We start from the raw sequence: 16,022 nt of genomic DNA on the forward strand, positions 1-16,022 counted from the left end.
TCAAAATCCTGGAACTCCCTTCCTAACAGCACTGTGGGAGAACCTTCACCACACGGACTGCAGCAGTTCAAGAAGGCGGCTCACCACCACCTTCTCAAGGGCAATTAGGGATGGGCAATAAATGCCGGCCTCGCCAGCGGCGCCCACATCCCGTGAACGAATAAATTTTTAAAAAACTGTTCCCATTGGTGGAAGGGTCAAGAACCAGAGGACACAGATTTAAGGTGATTGGCAAAAGAACCAAAGGTGAGATGAGGAAAATCTTTTTTCCCCAGCGAGTGGTTAGGATCTGGAATGCACTGCCCGAGGCAGATTCAATCATGGCCTTCAAAAGGGAACTGGATAAGTACTTGAGAGGAAAAATATTGCAGGGCTACGGGGAAAGGGCGGGGCAGTGGGACTAGCTGGATTGCTCTTACATAGAGCCAGTGCGGCCTTGATGGGCCAAATGGCCTCCTTCCGTGCTGTAACCTTTCTATGATTCTGTGATAAGAATAGGGGAGTTCTCCCCGGTGTCCGATTGGAGTCAGACATCTGGCTCTGGACAGGCAGCAGTGGAAGAAATGGGTTGTCTCATGTCTCACGGGGCATAGGAGACTTCAATTAACTAACTAGATAAAATAAAGAACCAGATAATCTTATTTATTTCACATGTTTACACATTGTGGAGCCTTTAATGAGATCAAGACTGGAACAGCATTCCTCAGAAGCAGCGAGATGTCTCAAAGCACCTCTCATTAAGGAAAGAAGCACAGTGGGTGCCAAGCAGAAACGAAAGGTGCAGCATGTTGGTGTAGAGGGTCAGAGGCACAGATGAAGAGAACGGTTTCAGGGAGGTTCTTGAGAGCAGAAGGGAGTGGCAGGGCAGAGGGAGTGACCTGAGTCCGGAATTTCAGAGAGCAGGGGCGCAGTGGTTTTCAATAGACATGCCTTTATGCATGTAGTCATTCAATTTCTGCAGAGTGGGAGCTGTAATCTAGATTATTTTGTGCTTGTAATACGGCCACCGTTGCTGCAGTTTAATTAGAACCCTCCTGGTGCAATGGTGCTGCAAGATTGCTGATCCTTTGCTCTGCACATTGAGCGGTTAGTCGGGCATCAGAATCATGATCCCAACAATCCTCGATAGTTTCCAACACTCCCTGTAAATAAAACAAAAAACAATCACTGGCTGTTCTCCCATGGGCAGTCACCGCTGAAACACTACGGTCAATCAGCAAACAAGATTACACACTAAAGACACAGGCATTCAGATCACATGAATTTACACACAGTCAAACACAAAACACTGCAGAGGCTGGAAATCTGAAATAAAAACAGAAAATGCAGGAAATACTCAGCAAGTGAGGCAGCGTCTGTGGAGAAAGAAACAGAGTTAACGTTTCAGGTCGATGACCCTTCGTCAGAACTGGAAGAGGTTGAAGATTAAACAGTTTTTAAGGAAGTACAGAGCCAGGGAATGAGGGGAGAGGGGAGGGGAGAACAAAAGGGAAGGTCTGTGATAGGGTGGGGGGCAGGAGTGATTAAATGGCAAAAGGGGATGATGGTGCAAGGCAAGGAAGGTGGTAATGGGACAAGTAAAGAAACAAAAGATGGGTCCAGAGGAGGTGTAAATGGCAGCAGTAGAACCATTACCAGCAGCTGCTGTCCAAAAATTGGGAGCCATGGTTCTGATCTGAAGTTATTGAAATCAGTGTTGAGTCCTGAAGGTTGTAAAGTGCCTAATGGAAAGATGAGGTGCTGTTCCTCGAACTTCATTGGAACAGTGTAAGAGGCCGAGGACGGAGAGATGGGAGTGGGACGGGGAATTAAAATGGCAAGTGACCGGCAGGTGGGGGGTCACACTTGTGGACTGAGCAGAGCGATCTCCCAGTCTGCGTTTGGTCTCCCCAGTGTGGAGGAGACCGCAGTGTGTGCAGTGAATAACGTTGATTAATCTAAACAAGTACAAGTAACAGTTTCACCTCCTTCTTTGCTTTGTTCCAATGAAGCTCAACGGAGGCTCGAGGAAAAGCACCTCATCTTTCGATACTGTGGGGACTCAGGTCACTAGCTCATACCGTGGATACTCGGGTCACTAACTCATACCGTGGATACTCGGGTCACTAACTCATACCGTGGATACTCGGGTCACTAACTCATACCGTGGATACTCGGGACACTAGCTCATACCGTGGATACTCAGGTCACTAACTCATACCGTGGATACTCAGGTCACTAACTCATAACGTGGATACTCAGGTCACTAGGTCATACCATGGATACTCAGGTCTCTAACTCATACCGTGGATACTCGGGTCACTACCTCATACCGTGGATACTCGGGTCACTAACTCATACCGTGGATACTCGGGTCACTAACTCATACCGTGGATACTCGGGACACTAACTCATACCGTGGATACTCGGGACACTAACTCATACCGTGGATACTCAGGTCACTAACTCATAACGTGGATACTCAGGTCACTAGGTCATACCATGGATACTCAGGTCTCTAACTCATACCGTGGATACTCGAGTCACTAGCTCATACCGTGGATACTCAGGTCACCAACTCATACCGTGGATACTCGGGTCACCAACTCATACCGTGGATACTCAGGTCACTAACTCATAACGTGGATACTCAGGTCACAAGGTCATACCGTGGATACTCAGGTCTCTAACTCATACCGTGGATACTCGGGTCACTAGCTCATACCGTGGATACTCGGGTCACTAACTCATACCGTGGATACTCGGGTCACTAGCTCATACCGTGGATACTCGGGTCACTAACACACTTCGTGGATACTCAGGTCTCTAACTCATACCGTGGATACTCGGGTCACTAGCTCATACCGTGGATACTCGGGTCACTAACTCATACCGTGGATACTCGGGACACTAGCTCATACCGTGGAGACTCGGGTCACTACCTCATACCGTGGATACTCGGGTCTCTAACTCATACCGTGGATACTCGGGTCACTAACTCATACCGTGGATACTCGGGTCACTAACTCATACCGTGGATACTCGGGTCACGAACTCGTACCGTGGATACTCAGGTCACTAACTCATACCGTGGATACTCAGGTCACTAACTCATACCGTGGATACTCAGGTCACTAACTCATAACGTGGATACTCAGGTCACTAGGTCATACCATGGATACTCAGGTCTCTAACTCATACCGTGGATACTCGAGTCACTAGCTCATACCGTGGATACTCGGGTCAGTAGCTCATACCGTGGATACTCGGGTCACTAACTCATACCGTGGATACTCGGGTCACTAGCTCATACCGTGGATACTCAGGTCAGTAGCTCATACCGTGGTTACTCGGGTCACTAACTCATACCGTGGATACTCGGGTCACTAGCTCATACCGTGGATACTCGGGTCACTAACACACTCCGTGGATACTCGGGTCACTAGCTCATACTGTGGATACTCGGGTCACTAGCTCATACCGTGGATACTCGGGTCAGTAGCTCATACCGTGGATACTCGGGTCACTAGCTCATACCGTGGATACTCAGGTCACTAACTCATAACGTGGATACTCAGGTCACTAGGTCATACCATGGATACTCAGGTCTCTAACTCATACCGTGGATACTCGAGTCACTAGCTCATACCGTGGATACTCGGGTCAGCAGCTCATACCGTGGATACTCGGGTCACTAACTCATACCGTGGATACTCGGGTCACTAACTCATACTGTGGATACTCGGGTCAGTAGCTCATACCGTGGATACTCGGGTCACTAACTCATACCGTGGATACTCGGGTCACTAGCTCATACTGTGGATACTCGGGTCACTAACACACTCCGTGGATACTCGGGTCACTAGCTCATACTGTGGATACTCGGGTCACTAGCTCATACCGTGGATACTCGGGTCACTAACTCATACCGTGGATACTCGGGTCACGAGCTCAAACCGTGGATACTCGGGTCACTAGCTCATACCGTGGATACTCAACTCACTAGCTCATACCGTGGATACTCGGGTCACTAACTCATACCGTGGATACTCGGGTCACTAGCTCATACCGTGGATACTCGGGTCATTGGTCATACCGTGGATACTCGGGTCACTAACTCATACCGTGGATACTCGGGTCAGTAGCTCATACCGTGGATACTCGGGTCACTAGCTCATACCGTGGATACTCAAGTCACTAGCTCATACCGTGGATACTCGGGTCACTAACTCATACCGTGGATACTCGGGTCACTAGCTCATACCGTGGATACTCGGGTCAGTAGCTCATACCGTGGATACTCGGGTCACTAGCTCATACCGTGGATACTCAGGTCTCTAACTCATACCGTGGATACTCGGGTCACTAACTCATACCGTGGATACTCGGGTCACTAGCTTATACCGTGGATACTCGGGTCACTAGCTCATACTGTGGATACTCGGGTCACTAACTCATACCGTGGATACTCGGGTCACTAACTCATACCGTGGATACTCGGGTCACTAACTCATACCGTGGATACTCGGGTCACTAACTCATACCGTGGATACTCGGGTCTCTAACTCATACCGTGGATACTCGGGTCTCTAACACACTCCGTGGATACTCGGGTCTCTAACTCACTCCGTGGATACTCGGGTCTCTAACACACTCCGTGGATACTCAGGTCTCTAACTCATACCGTGGATACTCGGGTCACTAACTCATACCGTGGATACTCAGGTCTCTAACTCACTCCGTGGATACTCGGGTCACTAACACACTCCGTGGATACTCGGGTCTCTAACTCACTCCGTGGATACTCGGGTCTCTAACACACTCCGTGGATACTCCGGTCTCTAACTCATACCGTGGATACTCGGGTCTCTAACACACACCGTGGATACTCGGGTCTCTAACACACTCCGTGGATACTCGGGTCTCTAACACACTCCGTGGATACTCGGGTCACTAACACACTCCGTGGATACTCGGGTCACTAACATACTCCGTGGATACTCGGGTCACTAACACACTCCGTGGATACTCGGGTCACTAACTCATACCGTGGATACTCGGGTCTCTAACTCACTCCATGGATACTCGGGTCACTAACATACTCCGTGGATACTCGGGTCTCTAACACACTCCGTGGATACTCGGGTCTCTAACACACTCCGTGGATACTCGGGTCACTAACACACTCCGTGGATACTCGGGTCTCTAACACACTCCGTGGATACTCGGGTCACTAACTCATACCGTGGATACTCGGGTCTCTAACTCATACCGTGGATACTCGGGTCTCTAACTCATACCGTGGATACTCGGGTCTCTAACATACTCCATGGATACTCGGGTCACTAACTCATACCGTGGATACTCGGGTCTCTAACATACTCCGTGGATACGCGGGTCACTAACTCATACTGTGGATACTCGGGTCTCTAACATACTCCGTGGATACTCGGGTCACTAACTCACTCCGTGGATACTCGGGTCACTAACACACTCCGTGGATACTCGGGTCACTAACGCACTCCGTGGATACTCGGGTCACTAACACACTCCGTGGATACTCGGGTCTCTAACACACTCCGAGGATACTCGGGTCTCGAACATACTCCGTGGATACTCGGGTCTCTAACATACTCCGTGGATACTCGGGTCTCTAACACACTCCATGGATACTCGGGTCTCTAATTCATACCGTGGATACTCGGGTCTCTAACACACTCCGTGGATACTCGGGTCACTAACACACTCCGTGGATACTCGGGTCTCTAACACACTCCGTGGATACTCGGGTCTCGAACACACTCCGTGGATACTCGGATCACTAACACACTCCGTGGATACTCGGGTCTCTAACACACTCCGTGGATACTCGGGTCTCTAACACACTCCGTGGATACTCGGGTCTCTAACTCACTCCGTGGATACTCGGGTCTCTAACTCACTCCGTGGATACTCGGGTCTCTAACTCACTCCGTGGATACTCGGGTCTCTAACACACTCCGTGGATACTCGGGTCTCTAACACACTCCGTGGATACTCAGGTCTCTAGTTCATACCGTGGATACTCGGGTCTCTAACACACTCCGTGGATACTCGGGTCACTAACACACTCCGTGGATACTCGGGTCACTAACACACTCCGTGGATACTCGGGTCTCTAACACACTCCGTGGATACTCGGGTCACTAACACACTCCGTGGATACTCGGGTCACTAGCTCATACCGTGGATACTCGGGTCTCAAACTCATACCGTGGATACTCGGGTCTCTAACACACTCCGTGGATACTCGGGTCACTAACACACTCCGTGGATACTCGGGTCTCTAACTCATACCGTGGATACTCGGGTCACTAACACACTCCGTGGATACTCGGGTCTCTAACACACTCCGTGGATACTCGGGTCACGAACACACTCCGTGGATACTCGGGTCTCTAACACACTCCGTGGATACTCGGGTCACTAACTCACTCCGTGGATACTCGGGTCACTAACACACTCCGTGGATACTCGGGTCACTAACACACTCCGTGGATACTCAGGTCACTAACTCATACCGTGGATACTCGGGTCACTAACACACTCCGTGGATACTCGGGTCTCTAACTCACTCCGTGGATACTCGGGTCTCGAACACACTCCGTGGATACTCGGGTCTCTAACACACTCCGTGGATACTCGGGTCTCTAACACACTCCGTGGATACTCGGGTCACTAACTCATTCCGTGGATACTCAGGTCTCTAACACACTCCATGGATACTCGGGTCTCTAACTCATACCGTGGATACTCGGGTCTCTAACACACTCCGTGGATACTCGGGTCACGAACTCATACCGTGGATACTCGAGTCTCTAACACACTCCGTGGATACTCGGGTCTCAAACACACTCCGTGGATACTCGGGTCTCTAACACACTCCGTGGATACTCGGGTCACTGGCTCATACCGTGGATACTCGGGTCTCTAACTCACACCGTGGATACTCGGGTCTCTAACACACTACGTGGATACTCGGGTCTCTAACATACTCCGTGGATACTCGGGTCACTAACTCATACCGTGGATACTCGGGTCTCTCATACACTCCGTGGATACTCGGGTCTCTAACACACTCCGTGGATACTCGGGTCTCTAACACACTCCGTGGATACTCGGGTCTCAAACACACTCCGTGGATACTCGGGTCACTAACTCATACCGTGGATACTCGGGTCTCTAACTCATACCGTGGATACTCGGGTCTCTCATACACTCCGTGGATACTCGGGTCTCTAACACACTCCGTGGATACTCGGGTCTCTAACACACTCCGTGGATACTCGGGTCACTAACTCACTCCGTGGATACTCGGGTCTCTAACACACTCCGTGGATACTCGGGTCTCTAACACACTCCGTGGATACTCGGGTCACTAACACACTACGTGGATACTCGGGTCTCTAACACACTCCGTGGATACTCGGGTCACTAACACACTACGTGGATACGCGGGTCTCTAACACACTCCGTGGATACTCGGGTCTCTAACTCATACCGTGGATACTCGGGTCTCCAACACACTCCGTGGATACTCGGGTCTCTAACTCATACCGTGGATACTCGGGTCTCTGACTCATACCGTGGATACTCGGGTCACTAACACACTCTGTGGATACTCGGGTCTCTAACTCACTCCGTGGATACTCGGGTCTCTAACACACTCCGTGGATACTCGGGTCACGAACACACTCCGTGGATACTCGGGTCACGAACACACTCCGTGGATACTCGGGTCACTAACACACTCCGTGGATACTCGGGTCACTAACACACTCCGTGGATACTCGGGTCACTAACGCACTCCGTGGATACTCGGGTCACTAGCTCATACCGTGGATACTCGGGTCTCTAACTCATACCGTGGATACTCGGGTCTCTAACACACTCCGTGGATACTCGGGTCACGAACACACTCCGTGGATACTCGGGTCACGAACACACTCCGTGGATACTCGGGTCACCAGCTCATACCGTGGATACTCGGGTCTCTAACTCATACCGTGGATACTCGGGTCTCTAACACACTCCGTGGATACTCGGGTCACTAACACACTCCGTGGATACTCGGGTCTCTAACTCATACCGTGGATACTCAGGTCACTAACACACTCCGTGGATACTCGGGTCTCTAACACACTCCGTGGATACTCGGGTCACGAACACACTCCGTGGATACTCGGGTCACTAACTCACTCCGTGGATACTCGGGTCTCTAACACACTCCGTGGATACTCGGGTCACTAACTCACTCCGTGGATACTCGGGTCACTAACACACTCCGTGGATACTCGGGTCACTAACACACTCCGTGGATACTCAGGTCACTAACTCATACCGTGGATACTCGGGTCACTAACACACTCCGTGGATACTCGGGTCTCTAACTCACTCCGTGGATACTCGGGTCTCGAACACACTCCGTGGATACTCGGGTCTCTAACTCACTCCGTGGATACTCGGGTCTCTAACACACTCCGTGGATACTCGGGTCACTAACTCATTCCGTGGATACTCGGGTCTCTAACACACTCCGTGGATACTCGGGTCTCTAACACACTCCATGGATACTCGGGTCTCTAACTCATACCGTGGATACTCGGGTCTCTAACACACTCCGTGGATACTCGGGTCTCGAACACACTCCGTGGATACTCGGGTCACTAACTCATACCGTGGATACTCGGGTCACTAACTCATACCGTGGATACTCGGGTCACTAACTCATACCGTGGATACTCGGGTCACTAACACACTCCGTGGATACTCGGGTCTCTAACACACTCCGTGGATACTCGGGTCACTAACACACTCCGTGGATACTCGGGTCTCGAACACACTCCGTGGATACTCGGGTCTCTAACTCATACCGTGGATACTCGGGTCACTAACTCATACCGTGGATACTCGGGTCACTAACTCACTCCGTGGATACTCGGGTCTCTAACACACTCCGTGGATACTCGGGTCACTAACACACTCTGTGGATACTCGGGTCTCGAACACACTCCGTGGATACTCGGGTCTCTAACTCACTCCGTGGATACTCGGGTCAATAATTCATACCGTGGATACTCGGGTCTCTAACACACTCCGTGGATACTCGGGTCTCGAACACACTCCGTGGATACTCGGGTCACTAACTCACTCCGTGGATACTCGGGTCTCTAACTCATACCGTGGATACTCGGGTCACTAACACACTCCGTGGATACTCGGGTCACTAACACACTCCATGGATACTCGGGTCACTAACACACTCCGTGGATACTCGGGTCACTAACACACTCCGTGGATACTCGGGTCTCTAACTCATACCGTGGATACTCGGGTCTCTAACACACACCGTGGATACTCGGGTCTCTAACACACTCCGTGGATACTCGGGTCTCTAACTCATACCGTGGATACTCGGGTCTCTAACACACTCCGTGGATACTCGGGTCACTAACACACTCCGTGGATACTCGGGTCTCTAACTCACTCCGTGGATACTCGGGTCACTAACACACTCCGTGGATACTCGGGTCACTAACACACTCCGTGGATACTCGGGTCACTAACATACTCCGTGGATACTCGGGTCACTAACATACTCCGTGGATACTCGGGTCACTAACACACTCCGTGGATACTCGGGTCAATAACACACTCCGTGGATACTCGGGTCACTAACTCATACCGTGGATACTCGGGTCTCTAACACACACCGTGGATACTCGGGTCTCTAACACACTCCGTGGATACTCGGGTCACTAACACACTCCGTGGATACTCGGGTCACTAACACACTCCGTGGATACTCGGGTCTCTAACACACTCCGTGGATACTCGGGTCACTAACACACTCCGTGGATACTCGGGTCACTAACACACTCCGTGGATACTCGGGTCACTAACTCACTCCGTGGATACTCGGGTCACTAACACACTCCGTGGATACTCGGGTCACTAACTCATACCGTGGATACTCGGGTCTCTAACACACACCGTGGATACTCGGGTCTCTAACACACTCCGTGGATACTCGGGTCTCTAACACACTCCGTGGATACTCGGGTCACTAACACACTCCGTGGATACTCGGGTCTCTAACTCACTCCATGGATACTCGGGTCACTAACTCATACCGTGGATACTCGGGTCTCTAACACACTCCGTGGATACTCGGGTCTCTAACACACTCCGTGGATACTCGGGTCACTAACACACTCCATGGATACTCGGGTCACTAACGCAATCCGTGGATACTCGGGTCTCTAACACACTCCGTGGATACTCGGGTCTCTAACTCATACCGTGGATACTCGGGTCACTAACACACTCCGTGGATACTCGGGTCACGAACACACTCCGTGGATACTCGGGTCTCGAACACACTCCGTGGATACTCGGGTCTCTAACTCACTCCGTGGATACTCGGGTCTCTAACACACTCCGTGGATACTCGGGTCACTAACTCATTCCGTGGATACTCGGGTCTCTAACACACTCCGTGGATACTCGGGTCTCGAACACACTCCGTGGATACTCGGGTCACTAACTCATACCGTGGATACTCGGGTCACTAACTCATACCGTGGATACTCGGGTCACTAACTCATACCGTGGATACTCGGGTCACTAACACACTCCGTGGATACTCGGGTCTCTAACACACTCCGTGGATACTCGGGTCACTAACACACTCCGTGGATACTCGGGTCTCGAACACACTCCGTGGATACTCGGGTCTCTAACTCATACCGTGGATACTCGGGTCACTAACTCATACCGTGGATACTCGGGTCACTAACTCACTCCGTGGATACTCGGGTCTCTAACACACTCCGTGGATACTCGGGTCACTAACACACTCCGTGGATACTCGGGTCTCGAACACACTCCGTGGATACTCGGGTCTCTAACTCACTCCGTGGATACTCGGGTCAATAACTCATACCGTGGATACTCGGGTCTCTAACTCATACCGTGGATACTCGGGTCACTAACACACTCCGTGGATACTCGGGTCACTAACACACTCCATGGATACTCGGGTCACTAACACACTCCGTGGATACTCGGGTCACTAACACACTCCGTGGATACTCGGGTCTCTAACTCATACCGTGGATACTCGGGTCTCTAACACACACCGTGGATACTCGGGTCTCTAACACACTCCGTGGATACTCGGGTCTCTAACTCATACCGTGGATACTCGGGTCTCTAACACACTCCGTGGATACTCGGGCCACTAACACACTCCGTGGATACTCGGGTCTCTAACTCACTCCGTGGATACTCGGGTCACTAACACACTCCGTGGATACTCGGGTCACTAACACACTCCGTGGATACTCGGGTCACTAACATACTCCGTGGATACTCGGGTCACTAACACACTCCGTGGATACTCGGGTCAATAACACACTCCGTGGATACTCGGGTCACTAACTCATACCGTGGATACTCGGGTCTCTAACACACACCGTGGATACTCGGGTCTCTAACACACTCCGTGGATACTCGGGTCACTAACACACTCCGTGGATACTCGGGTCACTAACACACTCCGTGGATACTCGGGTCTCTAACACACTCCGTGGATACTCGGGTCACTAACACACTCCGTGGATACTCGGGTCACTAACACACTCCGTGGATACTCGGGTCACTAACTCACTCCGTGGATACTCGGGTCACTAACACACTCCGTGGATACTCGGGTCACTAACTCATACCGTGGATACTCGGGTCTCTAACACACACCGTGGATACTCGGGTCTCTAACACACTCCGTGGATACTCGGGTCTCTAAACACTCCGTGGATACTCGGGTCACTAACACACTCCGTGGATACTCGGGTCTCTAACTCACTCCATGGATACTCGGGTCACTAACTCATACCGTGGATACTCGGGTCTCTAACACACTCCGTGGATACTCGGGTCTCTAACACACTCCGTGGATACTCGGGTCACTAACACACTCCGTGGATACTCGGGTCACTAACGCAATCCGTGGATACTCGGGTCTCTAACACACTCCGTGGATACTCGGGTCTCTAACTCATACCGTGGATACTCGGGTCACTAACACACTCCGTGGATACTCGGGTCACTAACACACTCCGTGGATACTCGGGTCACTAACACACTCCGTGGATACTCGGGTCACTAACTCACACCGTGGATACTCGGGTCACTAACACACTCCGTGGATACTCGGGTCACTAACACACTCCGTGGATACTCGGGTCACTAACGCACTCCGTGGATACTCGGGTCACTAACGCACTCCGTGGATACTCGGGTCACTAACTCACTCCGTGGATACTCGGGTCTCTAACACACTCCGTGGATACTCGGGTCTCTAACACACTCCGTGGATACTCGGGTCACTAACACAGTCCGTGGATACTCGGGTCACTAACACAGTCCGTGGATACTCGGGTCTCTAACACACTCCGTGGATACTCGGGTCACTAACTCACTCCGTGGATACTCGGGTCACTAACTCATACCGTGGATACACAGGTCACTAACACACTCCATGGATACTCGGGTCACTAACTCATACCGTGGATACTCGGGTCTCTAACACACACCGTGGATACTCGGGTCTCTAACACACTCCGTGGATACTCAGGTCTCTAACACACTCCGTGGATACTCGGGTCTCTAACTCACTCCGTGGATACTCGGGTCTCTAACACACTCCATGGATACTCGGGTCACTAACTCATACCGTGGATACTCGGGTCTCTAACACACACCGTGGATACTCGGGTCTCTAACACACTCCGTGGATACTCGGGTCTCTAACACACTCCGTGGATACTCGGGTCTCTAACTCACTCCGTGGATATTCGGGTCACTAACACACTCCGTGGATACTCGGGTCTCTAACACACTCCGTGGATACTCGGGTCACTAACACACTCCGTGGATACTCGGGTCACTAACACACTCCGTGGATACTCGGGTCACTAACACACTCCGTGGATACTCGGGTCACTAACACACTCCGTGGATACTCGGGTCACTAACACACTCCGTGGATACTCGGGTCACTAACACACTCCGTGGATACTCGGGTCACTAACACACTCCGTGGATACTCGGGTCACTAACACACTCCGTGGATACTCGGGTCACTAACACACTCCGTGGATACTCGGGTCACTAACACACTCCGTGGATTCTCGGGTCACTAACACACTCCGTGGATACTCGGGTCACTAACACACTCCGTGGATACTCGGGTCTCTAACACACTCCGTGGATACTCGGGTCACTAACACACTCCGTGGATACTCGGGTCTCTAACTCACTGCGTGGATACTCGGGTCTCTAACACACTCCGTGGATACTCGGGTCACTAACACACTCCGTGGATACTCGGGTCTCTAACACACTCCGTGGATACTCGGGTCTCTAACACACTCCGTGGATACTCGGGTCTCTAACACACTCCGTGGATACTCGGGTCACTAACACACTCCGTGGATACTCGGGTCTCTAACTCACTCCGTGGATACTCGGGTCACTAACACACTCCGTGGATACTCGGGTCTCTAACACACTCCGTGGATACTCGGGTCTCTAACACACTCCGTGGATACTCGGGTCACTAACACACTCCGTGGATACTCGGGTCTCTAACACACTCCGTGGATACTCGGGTCACTAACACACTCCATGGATACTCGGGTCACTAACACACTCCGTGGATACTCGGGTCACTAACACACTCCGTGGATACTCGGGTCTCTAACACACTCCGTGGATACTCGGGTCTCTAACTCATACCGTGGATACTCGGGTCTCTAACACACTCCGTGGATACTCGGGTCACTAACACACTCCGTGGATACTCGGGTCTCTAACTCATACCGTGGATATTCGGGTCTCTAACACACTCCGTGGATACTCGGGTCTCTCATACACTCCGTGGATACTCGGGTCTCTAACACACTCCGTGGATACTCGGGTCTCTCATACACTCCGTGGATACTCGGGTCTCTAACTCACTCCGTGGATACTCGGGTCACTAACACACTCCGTGGATACTCGGGTCTCTAACTCACTCCGTGGATACTCGGGTCACTAACACACTCCGTGGATACTCGGGTCTCTAACACACTCCGTGGATACTCGGGTCTCTAACACACTCCGTGGATACTCGGGTCTCTAACACACTCCGTGGATACTCGGGTCTCTAACACACTCCGTGGATACTCGGGTCACTGGCTCATACCGTGGATACTCGGGTCTCTAACACACTCCGTGGATACTCGGGTCACTAACACACTCCGTGGATACTCGGGTCACTAACACACTCCGTGGATACTCGGGTCACTAACACACTCCGTGGATACTCGGGTCTCTAACACACTCCGTGGATACTCGGGTCTCCAGCTCATACCGTGGATACACGGGTCACTAACACACTCCGTGGATACTCGGGTCTCTAACACACTCCGTGGATACTCGGGTCTCTAACACACTCCGTGGATACTCGGGTCTCTAACACACTCCGTGGATACTCGGGTCTCTAACACACTCCGTGGATACTCGGGTCTCTAACACACTCCGTGGATACTCGGGTCTCTAACACACTCCGTGGATACTCGGGTCTCTAACACACTCCGTGGATACTCGGGTCTCTAACTCACTCCGTGGATACTCGGGTCTCTAACATACTCCGTGGATACTCGGGTCTCTAACACACTCCGTGGATACTCGGGTCTCTAACACACTCCGTGGATACTCGGGTCTCTAACACACTCCGTGGATACTCGGGTCTCTAACACAGTCCGTGGATACTCGGGTCTCTAACACACTCCGTGGATACTCGGGTCTCTAACTCATACCGTGGATACTCGGGTCTCTAACTCACTCCGTGGATACTCGGGTCTCGAACACACTCCGTGGATACTCGGGTCACTAACACACTCCGTGGATACTCGGGTCACTAACACACTCCGTGGATACTCGGGTCTCTCATACACTCCGTGGATACTCGGGTCACTAACACACTCCGTGGATACTCGGGTCTCGAACACACTCCGTGGATACTCGGGTCACTAACACACTCCGTGGATACTCGGGTCACTAACACACTCCGTGGATACTCGGGTCTCTCATACACTCCGTGGATACTCGGGTCTCTAACTCACTCCGTGGATACTCGGGTCACTAACACACTCCGTGGATACTCGGGTCACTAACACACTCCGTGGATACTCGGGTCTCTAACTCACTCCGTGGATACTCGGGTCTCGAACACACTCCGTGGATACTCGGGTCACTAACACACTCCGTGGATACTCGGGTCACTAACACACTCCGTGGATACTCGGGTCTCTCATACACTCCGTGGATACTCGGGTCTCTAACTCACTCCGTGGATACTCGGGTCTCGAACACACTCCGTGGATACTCGGGTCACTAACACACTCCGTGGATACTCGGGTCACTAACACACTCCGTGGATACTCGGGTCTCTCATACACTCCGTGGATACTCGGGTCTCTAACTCACTCCGTGGATACTCGGGTCACTAACACACTCCGTGGATACTCGGGTCACTAACACACTCCGTGGATACTCGGGTCTCTAACTCACTCCGTGGATACTCGGGTCACTAACACACTCCGTGGATACTCGGGTCTCTAACACACTCCATGGATACTCGGGTCACTAACACACTCCGTGGATACTCGGGTCACTAACACACTCCGTGGATACTCGGGTCTCTAACACACTCCGTGGATACTCGGGTCTCTAACTCATACCGTGGATACTCGGGTCTCTAACACACTCCGTGGATACTCGGGTCACTAACACACTCCGTGGATACTCGGGTCTCTAACTCATACCGTGGATATTCGGGTCTCTAACACACTCCGTGGATACTCGGGTCTCTCATACACTCCGTGGATACTCGGGTCTCTAACACACTCCGTGGATACTCGGGTCTCTCATACACTCCGTGGATACTCGGGTCTCTA

At 51.8% G+C, this 16,022-nt stretch overlaps 1 protein-coding gene across 1 annotated transcript in view; it reads right to left on the minus strand.

The window, feature by feature from the left end:
• Positions 1-671: 671 nt before the first annotated feature.
• The window catches only part of LOC137310695 (bone morphogenetic protein receptor type-2-like), a 122,863-nt gene continuing 107,512 nt past the window's right edge, over positions 672-16,022 (minus strand). Inside the window, exon 11 of the mRNA XM_067978371.1 lies at positions 672-1,142. Within this exon, the coding sequence (XP_067834472.1) occupies positions 1,020-1,142 (123 nt within the window). The 3' untranslated portion in view covers positions 672-1,019. The remainder of the gene's footprint in view (positions 1,143-16,022) is intronic.

The sequence above is a fragment of the Heptranchias perlo genome, unplaced genomic scaffold (assembly GCF_035084215.1).
Source record: "Heptranchias perlo isolate sHepPer1 unplaced genomic scaffold, sHepPer1.hap1 HAP1_SCAFFOLD_270, whole genome shotgun sequence".
Taxonomy (NCBI): Eukaryota; Metazoa; Chordata; class Chondrichthyes; order Hexanchiformes; family Hexanchidae; genus Heptranchias; species Heptranchias perlo.